Genomic DNA, 22,702 nt, shown 5'->3' with positions numbered 1-22,702 from the left:
TGACATCCCACATCGCCTAGAGGAGTGATCCTTAAATGTATATTTCCATCTCTACCTAGCACGAGGATTTTTGGGAGCTCACTGGCTTCGGGTTCCATGGGAACTTCGAAGTTAAGCGAGTAGCGCACGAGAGCAATCCCATGATGGGTGATCCACTGGGAAGTTGCTCGTGAGTTCCCAAAAACAAAACCGTGAGGGAATGGTAAGCCCAAAGCGGACAATATCGTGCTACGGTGGTGGAGCGGGCCCAGGAAGTAATCTACCCCCGGGCCGGGATGTGACAAACACATAATTGATGCTTCTTGTAGAAAGCACTTAAAATGTTTTTGGAACCAAAAATTATTTTCTCTAAAAGCACTTTCTATCATTTTAAAAACACATCAAAACAAGCCAATAGTATTCCTTAAAAAAACAAAAAAAAACTTAATAATAATATTTTATTTAAGTTTTCATTTTATGTACATTTTCTAATATTTATTTTACATCTCTCCTACCATCTTTCATTTACTCCTCTATATATGTTAGTCCTCTCGTGTATTCCACTTTATTTTCTGTATTTCTAAAATAAATCTGAGAAAAAAAAAAAAAAACTCCAAACAAATGTACATTGTTACTATTTCTATAACACCAAGGTAACATATTTCAAATTTTCAACTAGGGGTGTGATATTCACACACCCTTTTTTACTTCTCACACATTCTTTTAATTTTCAGCCGTCGTGTAATAACCCGTCTCTAATTTCACGAGTTCATTAATTTTAAAAGAGTGAATTGACGAAAATGCTCCTGGAGGCGAGATTTCTAACTTTCGTTGACCGTTAACTTTTTGTAAATTTTGCCAGGGACCCTTTTTAGCGTATTTTGACGCCCTGATTTCAAATGTGCACTAAGTTTTCCCAAATTTAATTGTTTTAGTGGAGTTTTACTAATGGTCTTAATATTATGCTTATGTGCGGTTACTATCAGAGACTCCGATTTTCCTAGTTCGAACGGCTACAACTTTGCAAGTATATGTGGGTGTGTCTTTTCTTTTATACAGTATATATATTATTTGAGTTTTCAGACATAGATTAATAATGCATTTTCTAAGTGATGCCATAATTAAATTGACGTTATAAGAATTGTCGCGTTGATGAAAATTGTGAGATTATTATGAATCCACGGGATGCATAGGTATGCATATTATTACGGATACCTATTCATATATACGGCAATAAATAGTATTATGTCGACGTGAATTATTGATTTACCGTTGTATGATTTTATTTACGTTATTTGCTCATCGTTGCTGCACCGGTGTTAGTACTTGCCCAGGCTAGGGCCAGTCTTTCACGTGTATGTTCACATCGCACCGTATGCTCATTTTGGATCTATTGTAGGTGTTAGTCATGTCCTAGATTGCTATAGGCAATTAGGACTCGTATGTGATGCACTTGGCACCAGTTCACGTGATTGTAGTACTAGAGCGTAAATCACTATTACACCCAGTCCTGTTCATGTCAGAATACCTCTGCATGAACTCATATGTCAGCATATGTCGATGAGCACTCAATATGATATGTTTGTTTATGTAAGATTATGTGACCGTCGAACGTTAGATGATTATTTACGAAATATATTGTGACATATTGAATTCTTGAGATATTGCAGGCTACGATAAATACTTTCATACTATACGTAGTATGTATATTTTGGAAACTATACTTGTTTTATAGCGAGAGGTTATTATGTTTTCGAAAAGGTTTTTACAAAACTTTACTTTTAGGCCCATTCACCCTTGTTTTTTGCCCCCTCCAGGTTTAGTAGCTGAGCTTTCTTGTCGACGATGACTTTTGGAAAATCTTGGTATAGGTGACTATCTTGGATGGTATAATTCTCATTCTACTTTTACTGTACTTTACTTATGTTCTGACATCACGTATGAAATGAGTTTGTTCCCGCTTACATGCGCACTCTTGCATTTTGTCACTTTTAGGTTTGAATTTATTCACATTTCCACATCACTACACTTTATGGCTTCGTCATCTTCCAGTGTTGGCCAGCACAGCTTGATTCGGAGTCCAGGTGGACCTTCCGGATCGGGGTGTGTCACGTCGGATTGGATGAATTGAAGAATATCAACGAACATAAATTAACAAGGAATGTGTGAGAAGTAAAAAGGAGTGTGTGAATAGCACACCCCTTTCAACTATTAAAGTTTTGAGTTCCCATAAAGCCAGGTGATTACATACGTATTGTACATAGGGGTGTGATATCCACACACCCCATTTTATTTCTCACACACCTTTTTAGTTTTTGGTCATCGGATCGGATGAATTGAAGAAGATCAACGGACATGAATTATCAAGGGGTGTGTGGAAGTAAAATGGGGTGTGTGGATAGCACACCCCTTGTACATAATGCAACGCGACGAAAAGAAGAATAGCCATCGTATTCTTGAAAGAAAAAAAAAAAAAAAGGAGAAAATCTCAAAGTTTAATTCTAATTTATTAAAAGATAACAAATTAAAGCCAAAAGGACCTATTCATAATCTAACTTAATTCTAGAGTTCATAGCAATCCTAACAAGAAATTAATGACTTTTTAGTTAAAATGGTCCCTGATATTTGCATAACTCCTCACTTTTGTCTCTGAGATTTGAAATCAATAGAATTGGTCATTGAGTTTGTACACCATCAATCATTTTGGTCATTCCTTGAAAAATCTCCATTAAATAAGAATAGAATGATCAAAATACCCTCAAATTTTGTCAAATCATTTTGGGCCATTGTTTATTAAATTGAGGGTATATTTGTCATTTTGATCCGTATTTAACATAATTTTGCATGGAATGACCAAAATGATTGATGGTTGACAATCTCAGAGACCACTTCTATAGATTTCAAATCTTAAGAACCAAAGTGATGTGTTATGCAAATATCAGGGACCATTTTGGCTAAAAAGTCGAAATTAATTAAACAAATAGCAAAATACTAAAAATGTCCTAAAATTTTAAAATCCCGTTTTGGGCTAGCAAATGATAGAATTCGGCCGAAAGGACCATATGTCATGGCAAAGTAATGTGTTTGACTCACGTTGCCGTTCTCTTCGAAATGACGGCTCATAAAACCAAATTGAATATTGTGTTGAAAAATAAAAAGGAAAGTATTTTAGGGATTTTATTTAATTAGTGATTTTATATAATTTGATTTGGTCTAGGTTTCATTGTCTTGTAGGCAAAGGATTGTATTGATTTATTTCCTCGTATTACTCCTTTGTAATCTTATAAATACCTCCTTATGGAAAAGAATAAAGGAATTAAAGTTGTATTCAAGTTTGTGAGATTGTTGAGAATTCTTATATTTGTCATAAACTCTTAATTTCAACTTGGTGTTAGAGCTGGTTGTCTCACGTGTGAAGTCAAACGGCCACATGCACTCTACGTCACCTCGTTATGTTGTTTATGTGTTAGGCTTGAAAGTTCGTTACATGAGGGGGCGTGTTGAGAATGAATTCCACATGAATGGAAGGAAAGATCATGCATGAGCTTATAAGTAAGATGGGTACTCCCCATATTACCAATTAATTTTATGGTAAAACCTTAACTTTCTTCGCACAAGAGTTTAAATATGCAATGCTTTGTTCGTTTGGCCCGATATGCGCCTTTCGACTTGATCATTAAACCGCCATTTGATCTACGTGAGAATATCACTAACTTCGACATGCATGGTATGAGAGTTGTTGTAACATAATACAATAATTTTTCGTCTCGTGTTTTATCAATCGACCTCATACTAAACATTGATTTTCTGTTGGATGCTTTAAGTTCAACAAATTCAATAGAGTGAAAAAATATTCTAACGAACAACATGAACAAATTTCATACGCCAATTTTGAATTTGTACGTAGTTTTAGCCTAGTAAGGAACCGATCTATTTTTGTTGAGTTAGAGTGAGTGGACAAAATCCAGTGTTCTTGGTTTTCATGTTCTTACTACCAATCATATATCCATCCGACGACAATAACTAAAAGCAAGTTGTAATGGACTGCGTTTGCCTCTAGATATCAGATAGGCTGCAAGTCCTGCAGCGTATAACCTTTGGTTCGTCAGGACGATCATGGCCGCGTGAATAATATTACTATACATCTACATGCGTTCCTCAAACCTTATGGACCCATCTCCACTGTTTTCCAAGCAAGAAAATCATGAGAGACTGACTTTAATATTATTGAAATGAGAGGAATATACTGTGTCTCTCTCTCTCTAGCTTTAGGGTTTGGGGAGTTGAAGGGCTATGCATCGTATGCCACAGAACTGTACAGTAGGTCCATAATTCCATCATTTAGATATTGGACACAGTAGGCCAGAATATTATATATCATTGCGCCTTCAGTTAATATCTATATATTCATCATGGCCCTCTCTTCTTGCAATCATCCATTTGCTAAACTGGGAACCTGGGATCTTGCTTTATAAGAAAGATCTACTGCATGTCTGCAACATGCATATGCATTGGAGGAGATTTGCTTTGCTTTATTAAGTCATTCTTACCAATTCCATTTTTGTGGAGAATCCTTTATGTGTATCGGAATCATGTATGATTATTTCATGTGTTATAATAAGGATGAGCGATAAAGTTGATACGTTTCACTTTTATATTATGTTTTTGTCTGCGGTACGTTTATTAATTAAAATAATATGTGTTAATTTCAATACAATAGTAATATTACATAGCCTTGTTATGGGAGAAATTTTTCATTGTGATCGGAACACGGGTGGTACACCACGTGTATTTATACAAGTGTTGGAAAACTTTATTTTTTAAGTTACTAACTTTTTAACACACACATCTCACAATTTATATAGTGACATGTGATGTACCACTCTGTGTTCCCGTCACAAAAAAAAAAAAATCTCTTTTGTTACAGATACACGCTTTTTATTTTTTTATTTTATATATATATATATATATATATATATATATATATATATATATGAAAACAGGAGATACAAAAGATACTTTCAAAAAGTAAATGAAAATTATTTGTGCTATCAAGATTGTCATCATGCAGTCAATGACTTTATACTAGGGGTGGGCAAACGGGCCCTGTGCCTACTAGTAGGGGAGGGTAATAGCAGTTCGGGGCGGGTACGGGGCGGGTACGAGGCGGGTCCATATTGTTTATATACAAAACGGGACGGGGCGGATCCAGTATTTTGAAAAATCGGGCCCCCGCCCCAAACCATATCTAATAAACAGGCCCAGCTCAGTGCCGTGCCACTCTAATCTCACACACACTCTCAAGTCTCACACTCAAATCTGACCCTGTCACTTTCTCGAAGACTCTCCCAGACTCTCCTCAGTCCTCCCTCTCGATCTCTCTCTCCTATAGTCCTCTCTTTTGATCTCTCCCTCCCATTCTCAGTCTCTTTTTTTGTTGAACTCTTATCCCTCTCGATTCTCAATCTCTTTCTTAGTCGAACTCGAGGGGACGAACAACGAAGTCAAACAACTTGAAACGACGAATTAGTCATCTCCTCCGTCTGATTGAGATTTGCATGGAAGCCGAGCTCTGCTGACGGTCGCATGGCAAAGATGATCAAGAAGGACAAGGACAACACCGCATCTCTCAATGGCCTCACGGAGAAAGAGATTGGTGTCTTCCATTGGTGCTATCTCTCTGGTTTGTTTCTTGATTTCAAGCTGTTTGTGGGGGATTCTAAGTAATTAAAAAAAGGGATCCAGAGAAGGAATTTGTTATTTTTTCTGATGCATGCAATCACTGCTTGGAGCTAAAGCTATGGTAAATTGTTAAATTTTGGATTTTGATCAATTGGGTTATATTGCAATGCAATCTTAGGAAATTAGTCATCTGGGATTATGGGTGTCTAAAATTCAATTTAAAAAAAAAAAAAAATTAAAAGTTTGTTGCTTTGAAGGTTTTTCCTAAGGAGATCAACTGGGTGTATAAACTATGATTGAATTTTGAGATTTTTACTGAATGGTTGTACAGGAAAATTTGATAGGGAGGGAATTGGAAATGTACCTGTGAGGCGTTGAGGACCTGGCCCGTTTCAAACAGGCTGGATTAGGTCCGGTTCCTCTTTCAATTTTTGCAGGATCCGCCCCGTCCCGCCCCGCCTCGTTGTATTTTCAAGCGGGTCCAGTCCGGTGCCTCCAATTTTAGGCCCAGTCCAGCTCGTGTCCACCCCTACTTTATACATATTGAGGTTGATTGAGTCATTGAGGTAGCGAGGGATGTGGGTTGAGGGTTAGAATGGGGTGGTGGCTTACAACATTTTTAATGGGAATGTTAAAAGATAAATGTCAAATGTTAATTTCATAGTTGACGTGGTAATGTCAGATTTTTTTCTTTAACTAATCGATATGTTTTTTTTGTTACAAATGATATTTGTATAACTCATTTTAAAAATAAATCAATTAAAATAAATTTTCAAGATCTATAATTGATGCATTAATGAGACTCACACAATAAAATAATTAAAAATTATTTGACATCACCTTTTCTTATATGTCAAATTTGACATATGAAAACGCATATGTCAATCCACATAGGATTGACATATCGGTTGAAACTTACTCCTACCTTCAAATTTACATGACATTTCACTTAGAATTTGACATCTTATTTAGAGATGATCTTAGAATTGATACATTTTCTCTAAATTAAGGTGGGCTACAACTCATGGGTTTCGTTGGTAGTTCCGTCCCCTGCATACGGTATAGGAGTACTAATAATAACCACCCTTAAAATCGCTCGTAGTTCCATCACCTGCTACACTCTTTAATGAAAACACTTTTTTTATCACATGAAATTCAAAATCTCTTTTCACGAGTACTTTCAAGGAGAATAATTTACATGCAATGTGAAAAGTGAAAGGTTCAGAATACTGTCGTCTTTGTGTTTCCGTTTTATATTAGTCTTTCTCATTTTAAGGTACATGTTAAACTCTGATGCATATAATCTAGCTTGCAATGAAGATAAAATGAATATGTTCTAGCTTGCAATGTTGTTAGTAATATCAATTTTGTAGCTCTTACTGAATCATATAAACCTTGCAAGAGGAAGTCATCGTCCGAAGTGGTAAATTACAAAGACCTTGATATATCAATTAATTGGGCAGCTAGATCTGAGTTGAAGCCATGAAAGAAACAAACCGAAGCCTAGCTACTACCTAAACCTCGTAATATTGTGTAATTTTTCTACAACAAAATGATAGGGATATGCATGCAGCTAGAGCTAGCTAGCCTATGAATGATATATTGGATGATCATGTTTATATTTCAGGAGTAGGATTTTTTTTCTCTCTTTTTTTTCCTCTCTTTCCCTCCCTTTCTATTTGAACGATCACGGTTAAACCATGTTAACATCTTATATTAATTTTTCTTAGAAAGAGAAAGACAAAAAAGAGAATGTGAGAATAGAAGATGGAAGGGGAGAGAATCCTAGTCTTATATTTCAACCCAATGCTGATGTGATCTCAAAGTTTTCTGCGTGGACTAGTGGCGCCTCTCCTTGTTCTTGCAATGGAATCGATCATTGCCTACTCTCTCTATCTCGAAAAATATTGAACCATCGCATGTGGTACCATAGACAAGTTTGGGCCAGCTCAAGCTTGCCCAACTGAACCCCAAGACAATTAAGACCCAAAAGTTGTTTGGTTTTTTAAGTTACAATAAAAAGTTTATTTGACTTATTACACATAAAAAGTCATTTCTCATTCAACGGTGATGAAACATTAATTGACCATACAAATGTTCTAACCTAATCAACACTTTTTGTACTCTTTATAACCACAAAATATCATGTTTAGAAGAATTCATTCGATTTGGTGACCAGAAAAGCATTTCTATAAATGTAATAGGTTGAAAATTAATTAAGGATTGGAAGTTTTACATCAAGCCTTAATCATTTAATTTAGGTATTTGATTGAAGTTGTCAACATTTGAATTTAGTATTGATTATGTTCCGAGTACCGTTATTGAGTTGTATGCGGATGCAAGTGGGTCCAGGTTGAGTTGCGCAAACTCAATTTTAACTCTCACAAAAAAGGATTTAAAAGATGTGGTTTTAGGTCACTAAATACGTTCATATTTCAGCATAAGTTAATAATCAATAAATGTTTACCCTTCATTTGTACCATAGAATCGACTCAAAGATCAAAACAACGAAAGAGTGAGCATAATTACTAAGAAAAGTTTCCATCAAAGCTAATTGAGTTTATGGCATTCATCTTGTTCATTTTACAGTGAATATATGGCTCCAGAATATATATGCGTGCATGAGCGGATCTATAGAGGAACCCGGTTGGTCCCAATAATTTTTTTTTTAAAGGACCTATGAGGACCTCTTGGTTCTCTTGGAAGGTGGTGGTGCGGAGGTGGTCGGGACCTCTTCGGTTCCATAGATGTGGAGAGGCTGATATGCAGAGAAGCTGTGATGTCGGTGGTGACGCCTTGCAACCATCGTTGTTTGTAGCAAATTTGCAGAGAAGCTGGGAAGAAGATGAGACGAGCTGCCCAATTTTTCTAACAAAACGACTGTGTTTTGCTTAATTAAAACGTTGCGTTTTATTAAATACACTCACTAAAATGTAAAAAGAAATAAAAATAGGGATGTAATATCCACACACCTTATTTTACTTGCCACACACCTTCTTAATGTTCGACCGTCGAATTGGATGAATTAAAGAAGATAAATGGACAGAAATTATCAAAAATGTGTGAAAAGTAAAATAAGATGTGTAGATAACACATCCCTAAAAATAGAACCCATATACTACAGTATTTCAAAAAGTGAGCCCACTCGTCGGTTTTTAGTTCTCCTTCTACTACAAACTCAGTCTCTCATACACCCTACTATGTTTCGGTTTTTAGTTCTCCTTCTACTACAAACTCAGTCTCTCATACACCCTACTATGTTTCAGACCAAAAGGAAAATTTGGTTGCCCACCCCTTCGGTTTTTAGTTCTGTTTCTGTCTCAAAAAGTCTTGGATTGTGTACATTAGGACCACTCGAAGTTAAAATTCTAAATCCGCCATTATATGTATGGGCACTTTTCTGAAAAATCTAATGTTTATAGGTTTGCTATGTTAGTTTTGGAGATATATGATGGTGAACAAAAGATTAGTTCTTTTCGCCACGCATGACGAGAATGATGATCCTCTAATCTATGTAAGCAAAATATTTGATACATATTAGTGAATGTGCAACCAAAGAATGAACTAAAAATCATCTATAATATTTATCTAGCCTATAGCCCATCATATAATATTTATCCTAATAAAAACCAATGAATAGGATCCAACTAAACAACTTACCAAATTAAGTTTGTGTGTCAGTTTTTATATTTTTAAGATCCCTAATGTACCCCCATCTAAACCAGTATGGAAAGTTCTTGTAATTTTGTTTTAATTGATCACGTGCATTGAATTTGGCAAGGTCTTGTAGCCATGAAATATGGTTCTAGATGGAGGAATTAATTTGGATTTTTTTTTTTTTTAAATTTTGACAATAAATTTCAATTGGAATATACCTAACTTAGTGCTTTTTTTTTTGATCGAACCTAACTTAGTGTTTAATTTCAACAATATCTATTGTTTAATTTTATGAAAATAATTTACCTAAGGGTATACTTACATGAAAATAATTTACCTACTATGAAAATAACTTACCTAACTTACCTACTATGAAAATAACTTACCTACTGTTTAATTGACCTATTTTTTCATTTTTTACAAAACTAATGTGCCTACATTTTAAATTTGTAACAAAATCAATTTACCTACTTCTTTTTATGGTATTAGTACACATAAATGCAGAATATATGTCCGTATATATTTGATCTAATTAGGTTTTGGATTGGAGGAGTTCACACAAAATTAAAATATATCAAACAAATTAAATGTCTTAAAGAAACGTATAAGAGATATAGTGGCATGATTTTGTAAATAAACACAAATTCATGGACATCTTTTATCCAACATGACATCGTATTCAAAATTTGGATTTTATTTAGAAGTTATAATATATGTGGGTTTTTATCTTAGAGTTTAACAGTTGCAAGGGCTTAAATCTAAAAATTCAAAAAAAAATTTCGGGGACATTAAACACAAATGATGCAGGCATGGAAAACTTGGAAAGGCAACTTCGAATCTAATCGATCCCACTTTAATTTGAGAACTGGTTCCTGGAGTGAAATAATGAGATGCATTCAAATTGGATTACTGTGTGTGCAACAAAATATTGGTGAAATCACGTACTTTTATAATACTCATGAGGTATATTTTCTGATTACTCTGTATATATTTAATTTTTTGTGATAAGTTTCATCTTTATTTTATGATGGTACTATGATGCCTCAAACATGAGCACGAGACAAGAGGTCATCTCTCTCATTAATTCGCTCTGGTGTGATTTAAAAACACTGTTTTTGGGTCAATGGAAGAGGAAGGGATATCCATTATCTATTTGTCCTTTACAGTTATCCTTGTTTTTGTTTGGTTTTAATATAAATTGAATTTTGTTAGGTGGTCTGCCAACAAGGATTGGGAAGTTTGCGAGCAGAGCAATGATTTTGGGTGGATACAGATAGCTGAACCAGTTACGAAACTCTATACAGAAGCCACTGATGGTTCTAGCATTGAAACCAAGGAGAGTGCCTTTGTTCGGCACCATCAAGATGGAGATCTTGGTTTTGGATCCAGCCAGGCTAAAGAGTTACTAGACCATTTAGAAAGTGTGCTAGCAAATGAACCAGTCTGCTGGTAGTGGTCAATACGTCGCAGATCAAGTGAAGCCACATATAGTGTCAGTAAAGGCGTGGCTGCAAAAAAGACCTTCACATCATGCACGTGGGGAAGCAGGCTGACTTAGTACTATCGAAGGAAGCCTCGGTTTTTTAAGAAAATTGTGGGACGAGGACGAGGAGATGTCGAAGTAGGACGAGGAGATGCCATCTCTAAGGAGTTGCATTGTTACGGGAAGACGAACTTTTGCAAGGAACTCTTCAGGCATTTGGAACCTACTCACAGAATGCATTACATCATTTAAAATAAAACGGATCAAAGTGGTGCTGAATTACACTGCAAACATCTCACAATGGAGTGCCCATCAACAAGCTCTAGCGAGGAGATAGTTCCGTAATTGAAACCTCATTTACTGATTGTTTGATAAAGCTGCTTCGATATTGATCTAACCCTTCAACTGCTGTCATGTCTGATCGAACCATAAAAAATGCTGGCTGTGAGGGTTCCGGAAGAGAAAGAGAGTTGCTAGTAAGCATAAGAATAACGGAAGCCATTGTCGGCCTATCAATATGGATGCATCTCAATATTTCACCTCTTGAACCAGCAATCCATGTAGGGTCTATTATATTCGAAGTTGTCTCTTCTCGCCAGTTTTTCCATACCTGCATAATTGGCGAATGAGCATATATATATATATATATACACACACACAAAATAAGACACTTTTTCCTTCATTTTTTGTGTATTTAACTGCAGCAATATAGTCCCAAATCTTTAAAGACACATGCAAATGCCTACTATTTTGTGGTACTTACATAGCTTAGAAGATCCTCCATATTGCCTTCATGGTGGAAAGAACTATTTTTCTGGCCAGTTACCATCTCCAAAACTAACACACAAAAGCTATAGACATCGGATTTAACTGAAAATTGTCCACGCATTACATATTCTGGAACCATATATCCGCTGCACATATATAAGAGAAGAAGGTCAATTTTACCTTGGATGGAAATGTTCACTATTCTTCTTAAGATTATCCTATTGCTTGTTCTTTACTTGTGTTGCATTTCATAGGAGCTTTCTTTACATGCACTTCAAAATTATAGGTACACTACCATAACATTGTATCTTTGAGTCTAATACTTACTAGGTTCCCACAATTCGATTGGTTTCGCCTTGCACTTGGTCAAGCACAAACAACCTTGCCAACCCAAAATCAGCAATTTTGGGGTTCATTTCTGCATCTAGCAATACGTTGCTAGCTTTTAGATCACGGTGAATAATTGCTGAGACGAGAATCTTCGTGAAGGTAAAGGAGCCCTCGTCCAATGCCTACTATAATTTTGTAGCGACTATCCCAATTCAAGTTTGCACGCTTGACTGCATCTACATATTCATGTAAAAATAAAATTATGCAATATTTGTGCTCATTTGTAGCACGAACTGCACACAAATAAACTTTTGAAGTAAAAGCAGACCTTACCAAATATGAATTTATCAAGGCTTCCATTAGGGACAAACTCATAGACAAGAAGCCTTTCATTTCCTTCCAGGCAAAAACCTAAGAGCCTAACCAAATTCCGATGTTGAAGCTTTGCCACTAACGAGACCTCGTTTTTAAATTCCAAGTCTCCTTGTGCAGAATCTCTAGAAAGCCTTTTCACTGCTATATCTTCATCACTCGCAAGCCTACCCTGCATTCAATCAATTTTTCAAGTTAACATATATCTCACTTTGGCGCACATCCAACATTATTATTCGTACAACAAGACATTCACATCCTTGTAAACGGCACCAAATCCACCTCGTCCAAGCTTATTTGCCTCGGAAAAGTTATTTGTGGCAACTCTAATGGAGTCAAAGTCGAATTGCAAGGCTTCTGCACTTGTAATTTGATCTGCATTTGTAATTTATTCTGCAAGCATTAGGAAATATTTAAGAAAACAAGTTTATTATTTGTTTTACATATTTGCATATAGGAGTTTTTATTTAGTGGATCAAGTAATTAAAGAAAAACTAATTATTCTGAATGTACCTTCAGTAAGTCCGTTCTTTCTCTTCTTCGCTCTCAGATACATGCAGATGGATATAACTAGTACCGAAGCTTCAGCAGTCGCCACAATAGGTATAATGATAACCCAAGGTGTATGAGTACTCTTCTTTCCTACAAAAACCCGAAATTCTCTGTTTCCGTGGCTGAAATTTCATTTAATTCAAACCTAGACTTCTTAAAAAGTAATAACAAGTAATATCTGATCTTCTATTGAAGTTGAGGACCCCCAACAGAATCTGCAGGTGGAATTAGAATTTTTCCTAATTTCCAGTTCACATCATTAACTAAACCACATATTTTGCTACCTTGAAAGTATACTATCAAATGACACACACACACACACACACACACACACACACACACACACACACACATATATATACCTGATGGTGGAGAAGTTGGGGCTGGTGCCAGTGATCCCGATGATCCGATCGCCGGATCAAAGAAGAGGTAAGCCTCATACCTTAAATTACAGCTAGGTTTAACAAACCTCACAGAATCCTTCCCATAAAAACTGTTATTAATAAACTCCAAACCACCCTTTAAGCAATGGTTGCAGTCCAAGGTGGACAAATCTGGAGTGCACTGCGCAAGGCCAAACATCGTCCGATTAGAATCTGTTACGCTTTTGTTTCCTACTGCATACTTCCTAAGCGAACCACCTCCCGAAGCTTCATTTGTTAGACTTTCCAACAGTGTCATGAGCTGTTGGTTGAACTCATCAACCACCAACGATGATGACGAAACGTTTTCTGAATTCGATTGATAAAAAGCAGGAAGAACTTCAAGGATTCCATATAACGTGCGGTTTGAGTAGCGCAACATGCAGTTTTCGTTCCATATAGTTGCCTCCATCTGATTAGGGCAACTCTGTGTGAGAATATTGGTAGAGTTACCAAGGCAAGCACTGCAAGCATCGGCTATAAGATCTCCTCTACAAAGTCCGATAGTGTAAACTTGGTCGGAGTTTTCACCGAAAGAGTAATTGTAGAAGTCATAGCCGTTGCTGTTGACATTGCTGAGGAGGAGAGAAGGCAGAAGACGATTGAGGTTGGTCTGGTAGACACTACTGTTGGTGTAGTTGCCTTTGTTGTAAGAACATGCCACACGTAGAAAAGGTTGCTGACGATCAAGGGATTGAGTACTGGTATTGGCGATTAGTAACAGAATTATGAGAGAGAAAAAATGGAGAGGTTGAGGAAATCATTGTATATTTGTCTTGTGTGAACCAATGGCTCTGCAAATTATGTATGAACATTATCTCCTACCATGTGCCTGGTGATTTGACCACTGTTTTGTTGTTTTTGATAATTATCAAATTTGTATCAATTAGTAGTGTGTTTTGCGACAAATTGCTAGTCAGAAATGTATGCGATGTTGAAAATTATTCTTTGGTTACCTTTGAAATTTCAGCTCGGAGAGAAAATAAGCTGAGGTAAAATGAAGTTAATTAAGCACATGTTTTGGATGTCTAATTAGCTCATAAACTTTGTAATTCTAGTTTTGATCTTATGATAAAAGAATAATTGGAGGGACGTAAAGTAGGCAGCGAGGATTGTAGATTTTGGCTCGTTTGTTCGCTTTGGGCTATGACCCGCCGTTTCAGAGAGAACCATGTGACGAACCAAACATTTACAATCTCAACCTCTCTCACTAGAACTCTTCTCTTCTTCTTCTACTCCCTATCCGCCCTCCACCTTCTCTTTCAAATCCATTTACAGTGGCTACAATGTAGCACCCCTTATTTTTTTCGCACGACAGCAGCCCCAATTATAGTATGAGAAACAGACCAAGCATCAGAACCATGGTAGATATACCCTCAAATGTGGTAGATATACCCTCGAATCTGCGGAGGAAGGACAAAAAGAAGTGAAAGAAAAAGTGGAGAAGAATTCATGGTAGGACTGTTCATCTTCTTTGCTCATGAAAAGAAATCATAGGGGGAGGGTTGGATTGTTGATGACATTTTGTATTTATACTTCCCACCCTCAAATCCATCAAAATCCTTCATTTATAAAAATCCTAGCAAATCTTTGGCATTCCCACTATACCTAGATTTGTATGGATTTTTTAAAATTTTAATTGACTACTCATGTATTTGGATGTATTCTTCAAATCACCTCAAATCATAATTTGACTACATCATGATTTTCAAATCTTTTAAAATCCTCTTTCAAACTCTTAATTGATTACACTCTGATTTTAAAGTCTATTAAAATACTATCAAATCCTAATTTGATTACAATCCCTTTAGTGCTTTGCCTTGACGTAGAGGCATTTTTGGGAAAATGTCGTTAATATACTAGCCCAAAAATGGAATTTCAAGATTTTAGGACCTTTAAGGTTTTTAGTTATGTTTAATTTGTTTCCTATTTGTATCCCCAGATAATCGAGGGTTAATAGACGCTATATAAGCAACTTATAGGGTGTTAGGATTGTAATCTTTAGTACCATTCAATAGTAAACTTTGAGGCTTTTCTAAATTACCCATATATTCTAGCTTAGGGTATTTCGTTCGATCGATTTCCTGTTCATTATGTCACGCTACATCAAATTTGGTCACAAGAGGTAAAAATTGAAATTCTCGAGACACCACTGTGACTCCACACTTCCATATCATACAAGTTGCTATATTTCAAAGCGCCCTCTTATTTTTTGTATAATAAGAACAATTTTGTTATGTTAAAGAAAAATAAAGTTGCTATTCTGTGGATGGCCTTTAAGAATAATATCGAATGAAGAATTTGATGGATGTTAATAGCCTAATAGGGAAAGGGAGATATTTAGAGGACAATTGATTCAGAAAAAAGAACATTATCGGAGTTGATTGCATATCATTTTATACTAAACAGGACGATGAAATTCTTACATAAATAACAATTTTTTCCCCATCTTGTGCGGTGATTATTTATGGCTTGAGGAGGAATAAGGGATAAAGAATGAAAGAACATCACCTAAAACAAAATTGGACCAAAATGGTGCTGATTTACAGCATTAGCACTTTACATATACAGTTTCCAACTTTCCATCATCAAGCACTAGCTAGCGGTAGTGGGGATCCAGTAACTGAAACCTTGTTTTTGCAGTGGTGGATTATCCTGGGGCATACAACCGCTTTCTCTTTTACCCACTTCGTCTCAATTCAAGCTCTTTTCCTCCTTGTAGTTGAATTTAGGGTAGATTATGTACCGGTTTTTTTTTTTTTTTTTTTGGGTCAAAGAAAATTTTATTACAAAAACCACATTTTATAACAAAGGCCCAACACACACTTTAACTACAACCAAAAAGGCCTAAAGCTAAAGGAAACAAAAACAGAAAGGCCTAAACTACACAGCTTCTGCCAAAAGCTTCCACCGCCATCTCCACCCTTTGAAATAGGTCTAACGGCCAATTCCCCTCCTCCGTCTAGTACGCCTCCATAGATGCTACCTCCAACGACAAGTTGCTACAAGAGCATAGCCATAAACAAGGGATAATCGGCAGCCAAGTGAGCGAAGCCAACTATCAGAATGAAGTTTGTGGATATCCACGAACGACATTGTCGAAACCAATAGATTACAAGGAGAAAGTGGTGGTGGTTGTACCACCCGAGTCGGAGCAACCGCCGAAACTTGACACACAATCTTAGAAAGAAAGATGGTTGACAATCGGATTGAAGAGTGTAACAACCCGTCCCGGGATTTACAGAACAAAAATGGTATTTTTGTATTTTCATTAAGTTTCGGGATATTTTCCTTTTAAAAATGATTTTTTGGGTCTTAATTGGTGAGCCCAAGAGGCCCACCTTCTGATTTATCCCCCGGTTCCCTTCCCTTTTCTTTTATTTTTCTGAAAAGTCTCTATCTCTCTTCTCTCTCGGTTTTCTCTTCTCTCTCATTCTCCCTCTGTGATCTCTCCTTTCTCTCTCTCTCTCGAAACCCTCTCACCCTCTGATCCACCCACACGCACACCCTTACTATCTACCTGCAACACCATCACCATCACCCTTGCGAACTAAGATTCAAAGAAAGAACACCACAAACTCTTCTCTTCCTTTCGGCCGGTACTGTTCATCATCTTCTCCGTCGTGTTTCATATTTTTTCGACATTGGTAAGCTTCTAGAAACCCTTGGGATGTGTTTTAGGGTTAGATCGAAACTTGTTTTAAGTTGTGTATACGTTTGAATCGCAGAAAATAGCTTGGAGTAGCTTTTCCAAATTTTCCTACGAGCACCGCCCTTTTCGAGAAAATTTCCCGCCAAACCATGGTGAGTTGGCCGGCGTGCAAGGTATCAATCTCTTCCTCTCACTGAGTACTACAACTTTCCTTTTTGTTTCACTCGATTTCGTTGAGTAACGATTAAGTTATGAGCCTTAGAAAATCAACCACTAAACCGGCCAAAAGGTGGTCTGAAATCCCCCCTCAACCTAGACCTTTGGGCACCCAAGCCCTTGGGCCAAGCCTTTAGGGCTAAACCCAAGCCTTAGGCCCAACTAAGGTTCCAAACCCATCAGAACCTAACTTCATTTTAAACCAAAACCTTGGCCTTTGTGACCCGAGCCCAATCCCTTTTAAAACCCAAACCCAAGTCCAAACCCTTTGACCCAACCTGGTCCTACCCAATACCCTTGACCCGGATGCGTTGACTTTGATCCGGTCTGACTGTTGACTCGGCCAACGTTGACTTTTTGGGTTTTCGTGCGGGACCCATCCTAGGCTAATTTCGACATCCTGAACCCATTTCCGATGTCTGTTTTCCCAAAATAAGTCGTTTGAGTAGAGTTTGACTAAATGTACCCTTTATGTGCTTAGAGGCAATTTATTATGGCGTTTTGTTTTTGGTAGTTTGCTTGGCTCTTCAGCGGCTAAGTATCTGTCAATGGACCCCTTTTAAAAATGCATTTTTTGATAGTAGAAATGAATACATGAAAAACATGATTTGATGACTATGTTTTATGAGATAACATGCTTATTGAGACTAGTTTGAATTATTACCATTTTTCCTATAACCTGTGTTCTTATAGAATATTTGATGGATGACGATATGATATTTATAACATGTTTAGAACACCTCTTGATAGTATAGATGATGAATGACTTTATAATATGAAGTTGCTTTTCAATATATATATGTTCAATGGTTTTATACTTACCTAGTGGTCCTTATTCCGTTACGGGACGAAGGGATAGATTCTGGTCCATCCCGGGCGACGGTTATGGTGTTGGCATAGGGCCTGAAGTGTTTTTCCTCTGGCTATTAGCACATCGACAGGGAGCCGGCATAGGACCTGAAGTGTATTTTCCTCTGACTGTCTGCTCAGAGACGGGGAGCCGGAATGGGGCCTGGGGGTTATCGGACGTTCACTAGTGATTATTATATATACAAGTTATGATTTGAGACATTGCACGGCATGCTAGGTTTCGAAAAATCTATGTTTATGATGATATATATGTGTTTTCATAAAACCTGGGAGTTAACACGTTGATAACTGTTTTATTATATATATATATCAACTTGGTCCACTTATGTTTGTTTTGTGCCCCCTTCAGGACTAAGAAACGAGGCATACAAGGGTTCAAGGCACTTCTGTATTGGTATCTTCGAGTCCTCTCGATGTAGGACCCATTCTTCTATTCATTCAATTTTATATTATTTCTTTTAGTGTTCTAGTTAGTTGTGTACTCTAAACACGTTCCTTAAATGCATATTCATTATTTTTTTTGTTTTTGTTTTTGTTTATATTTATAAGCCTTATCTACCCCTTATTTTCAGCATTTGCACTCAATAAATGGTTTTCGTCACCCTCGGGTGTCGGCTAGCACGTGCCTATTTTGGTATTCGGGGAATATCGGGATCGGGACGTGTCAAAGAGGCAGGGAAGAGGTATACCTTCAAGAGTAGAGTAACATGGGAGACCAGAGAGAAAATTGGGAAGAGATAACAGTAGAGGCAGGGAGAGAAGAAGGAAAAGAACAAAGAAAAGACACGACACGACAGCCAACCCTAGTCGAAGCTAGGGCTGATGCCACCAGAAAAACCCAAGATTGAAAAGCTTACAGGCAGTGAGAAATACTCTCAGAGAAGAGAGAAAGAACTCTCACCAAGGAGAGAATTAAAGCACGTGACTTTTGTTATGTACCGTTTGTTTGGATTGAAAAAAACCTCGTTTTCCCATTTTTTGATAGAGCAGCTCTCGTGATGCTCCAACCCAATGACCGACATGTCAAATCCATTCGTGAAAAATGCTAGTTGTGATATACTGGGAGTAAGAGAGAATTGCTAGCTAGCATGAGAATAAATGATGAAACGATAGTTGGGCCATCAGGTATATATTCTTACTTTATGCTCTTCTCTGTAAATCCGTTGTCGTCCAGCGGTTAGGATATCTGGCTTTCACCCAGGAGACCCGGGTTCGATTCCCGGCAACGGAACTTTTTTCTTTAACTTTTGCCTTTTGGCTTCTCGGTGTATCTGCCTCTTATTAAACAGAAACTAAAAGGCCAATTTTCGTGATCGTGTGGTTTAGATGTCATTTTTAATGTAATTTTTGTAGTGAAAAAGCTATTAATTACATACTTGTGATGAATTTCTTTGGCAATTGAGGTTCAAATTGTAAATACAAGAATTAAAAGGCTAATTTCGTGATCGATGTGGTTAGACATCATTTTTAACTTGTGATGAACTCCATTGGTAATTGAGATCCAAATTATAAATTTTGTTACTCGTTGATCACAATATGCACGTGAGTCTCACAACAATCGTTTAAACGAATATCTATCTTACTGCATAATAAAAAATACAAGGAAGAAAAAATTGAAGAAGAAAGATAATCATCATCATCATGTGACAAGGGATTTCAATCTCTCAACAATCGTGTCTAGTGTCAAGGGGGCTGCGGTATCCAACAGCATAGTCGACTTAGTCAACGACGCAATCGCCGTTAAAATCATTTACAACTTGAGATGTTTTTGAAAACCATAGCAATAAACAGTCACTTGGAATTATAAGTTTCTTGTCTCCAATACCTGATCATTCTTCTTTTATAAGTAGAGGTCTATCCATATTGTTCTCATTCTCAACCACTTACTTAACAATCTCATGTATAATACTCCAACGAAGGCTCCATCATGTGGTAATTAAACAGATATAATACAAGAATTACAGCAACCTTGCCCACCCGTTGAGCAAACGAGATATAATCCACCCTCTGGAGTGGCAATGAGATCCAAAATGAGATTTTTGGAGTATTACAGACCACTGATCGCACAACAGCAAGTGTGATATATCCGGTATTCCCTAATGCAAAAGATTCCGTGGCTAGTGCACAGCCTAGTGCAGGAACCAGGTATGCTGTGTTGAGTTTGATTCGTGGAGCGCCTGTGGCTATTGGAGTGCTTGTTTGGATTCTGGCATGACGACTATAAACCATTGAGGCTCAGGTATACTAGACGGTAGACTAACAGACACTTGAATATTTGAACTGTAATTGCTAGAGCGCTTATCACAGAGGTTTAATTAACAACTTTTTCACCACAAAGTTACGTTGAAAAAGTCCAAGAAAAAAATTTGGCCATATTGAAAATAAGATTGCATTTTTTTAATTTCAGTTCTTGTAGTAGTTAAGGCGGGATCTATCATCTATTGCAATTGAAGTTGTCTCTTCCCTCCAATCTTTCCATACCTGCACGATTTGTGAATGTACAGATATAAATTGTTCATACTTCCCCTAGCATTCAATTGCAGTATAATAGTCTATCACTTTTCATTCCCTCCACGATGGAAAGAGCTATTTTTCGTCCACGTTATTGTTTCCGCTACTAACACACCAAAGATGTAGATACATTAATGTTGGAGTTTATTCAACGAAATCCAACTTAAGTGTGGTCGATCACAGTCGTCACTTGAACCTGAGGTTAGGGTTTAAACTCATAATGCATTATGGATTCGTTGATCTGGTTAGTCTTTATTAGGTGTCTTGGATTGCAAGTAAAGTCTACAGAGATTCTTTCTGCTAAAAAAAAGTCTAAGGAGATTCTCAATTCTATACGGATATGATTCCTTACTTGTAGGCTATCTATTTGAGTTAAACAAAAAAAAGTGTGGGGGCTTCATGGTTTTTAAGTGTCTTCGGACTTTGTTTCATCTTGTTTTCACTTGTTCATAAATCATGCAGGCATGGAAAACTTGGAGGGAAGGGACAACTTCAAATTTTATGGATCCAACCTTGAGGACTGACTCAAATATTGAAGCAATGAGATGCATTATTCAGGTTGGATTGTTATGTTTGCAACACAATAAAGCTGATAGGCCACTTGATTTCAGTTATTCTCATGCTTAGTAGCAACTCCATCACTCTTCCGGTATCTTCGGAACCAACATTTTTTCCTAGTAGATCGAATATGCCCGCAACCATAGGATCAAATATTTCATCCTCAGTAAATGAGGTTTCAATTACGGAACTAGCTCCACGCTCGCACACATGCTCTGTAGAAAACCAATTTGGTTTCAACCAATTGTTTTGATTGATTGATTCAATAAGGTTTACAACTCATACTTATATACATGAGTATGTGCTAAACTAGGTAATTACATGTTGACTTATAAAAGCAGAAACCACATAATACAAAAATACTTCCCATATATGTACTATAGGACCAAATCCTCATCCTTGATTCTCGCAATCTTTAACACTCCCCCTCAAATTGGAGTGTATGTTGATTACACTCAACTTGCTAATTCAAACTGGGAGATACTTAGTGCTTTGGTGAATAAATCTGCCAATTGTTGTAGAGTTCGTACATGGGCAGTTTTGACAACACCTTCTTGTATCTTTTCTCGAACCAAATGACAATTGATTTCGATATGTTTCGTCCTCTCATGGAACACGGGGTTAGATGCAATATGAAGTGCAACTTGATTATCACAAAACAAAGTAACTGGTTGTGAATGATCAACATGGAGATCATTAAGCACATACCTCAACCAAGTTATCTCACAACATGTAGATGTCATAGCTCTATATTCTGCCTCCGCTGTTGATCTTGCTACTGTGGTTTGCTTCTTTATCCTTCAAGATATAAGTGAGTCTCGAAGCATGATGCAATAGCCCGAGACTAGCCTTCTTGTATCTTTGCATTTTGCCAAATCAAAGTCGCAATATGCTCTTAATTGAAGCGAGCTTGTGGAGTAAAACATGATGCCTTGCGCCGGTGTCCCCTTTATGTACCTCAAAACTTGATGTGCTGCATCTAAGTGCGGTAGTCTAGGCTTATCCATAAATTGACTCAAAATGTGGATAGAATAAACAAGGTCTGGTCGCGTTATTGTCAAGTAAATTAGACGACCAACAAGTCTTTTATATGTGGATGGGTCTTCCAGCAACTCACCATCTGTCTGCGTGAGTTCCAAGTTTTGATCCATAGGAAAACGAGCTGGTCTTGCTCCAAGAAAACCAGTGTCCTCCAATATATCTAAGGCATACTTTCGTTGTGACAATGATATGCCCTGGGATGACCTTGCAACTTCGATGCCCAGAAAATACGTCACCTTTCCTAGATCCTTGAGTTTGAATTTGCTAGCCAAAAATTCTTTTGTCTGAACAATAAACGGCAAATCATTACCTGCCAATATCACATCATCCACATATACTAGGATAGTAGTAAGACTTGTGCCTTTGGATTGGACGAACAAAGAATAGTCCGCATTGGATTGCCGGTAACTCGCGGCCTTGAGCGTAGAAAAAAGCTTAAGGAACTATTGTCTCGAAGCCTGTTTAAGTCCATAAAGAGATTTCTGAAGTTTACATACTCATGTCTCCCCCTTTCGTCCGTATCCTGATAGGAGTTGCATGTCAACATCTTCAAGTAAGTCGCCATGGAGGAAGCCGTTATTAACATCAAGTTGGTACAAATGCCAACCC

The 22,702-nt window shown here is 37.1% G+C and overlaps 1 protein-coding gene and 1 non-coding gene across 2 annotated transcripts; one reads left to right on the top strand and one right to left on the bottom strand.

Moving 5' to 3' along the window:
• Positions 1-10,993: 10,993 nt before the first annotated feature.
• Positions 10,994-14,009, bottom strand: LOC137717561 (cysteine-rich receptor-like protein kinase 29). The gene is given in 9 exon segments (XM_088686605.1): positions 10,994-11,411; positions 11,565-11,715; positions 11,897-12,036; positions 12,038-12,135; positions 12,233-12,443; positions 12,528-12,646; positions 12,785-12,913; positions 13,186-13,988; positions 13,990-14,009. Coding segments are annotated over 9 exon segments (1,959 nt in total). The 3' UTR covers positions 10,994-11,123.
• Positions 14,010-19,142: 5,133 nt separating this feature from the next.
• TRNAE-UUC (transfer RNA glutamic acid (anticodon UUC)) lies at positions 19,143-19,214 on the top strand. Its single transcript has one exon. It is a non-coding gene; the product is annotated as a tRNA-Glu (tRNA).
• Positions 19,215-22,702: the final 3,488 nt, after the last annotated feature.

This window comes from Pyrus communis, chromosome 15 (assembly GCF_041283825.1).
Source record: "Pyrus communis isolate YQ-2024b chromosome 15, ASM4128382v1, whole genome shotgun sequence".
NCBI classification, from domain to species: Eukaryota; Viridiplantae; Streptophyta; class Magnoliopsida; order Rosales; family Rosaceae; genus Pyrus; species Pyrus communis.
This window is presented reverse-complemented; position numbering and strand designations above follow the sequence as displayed.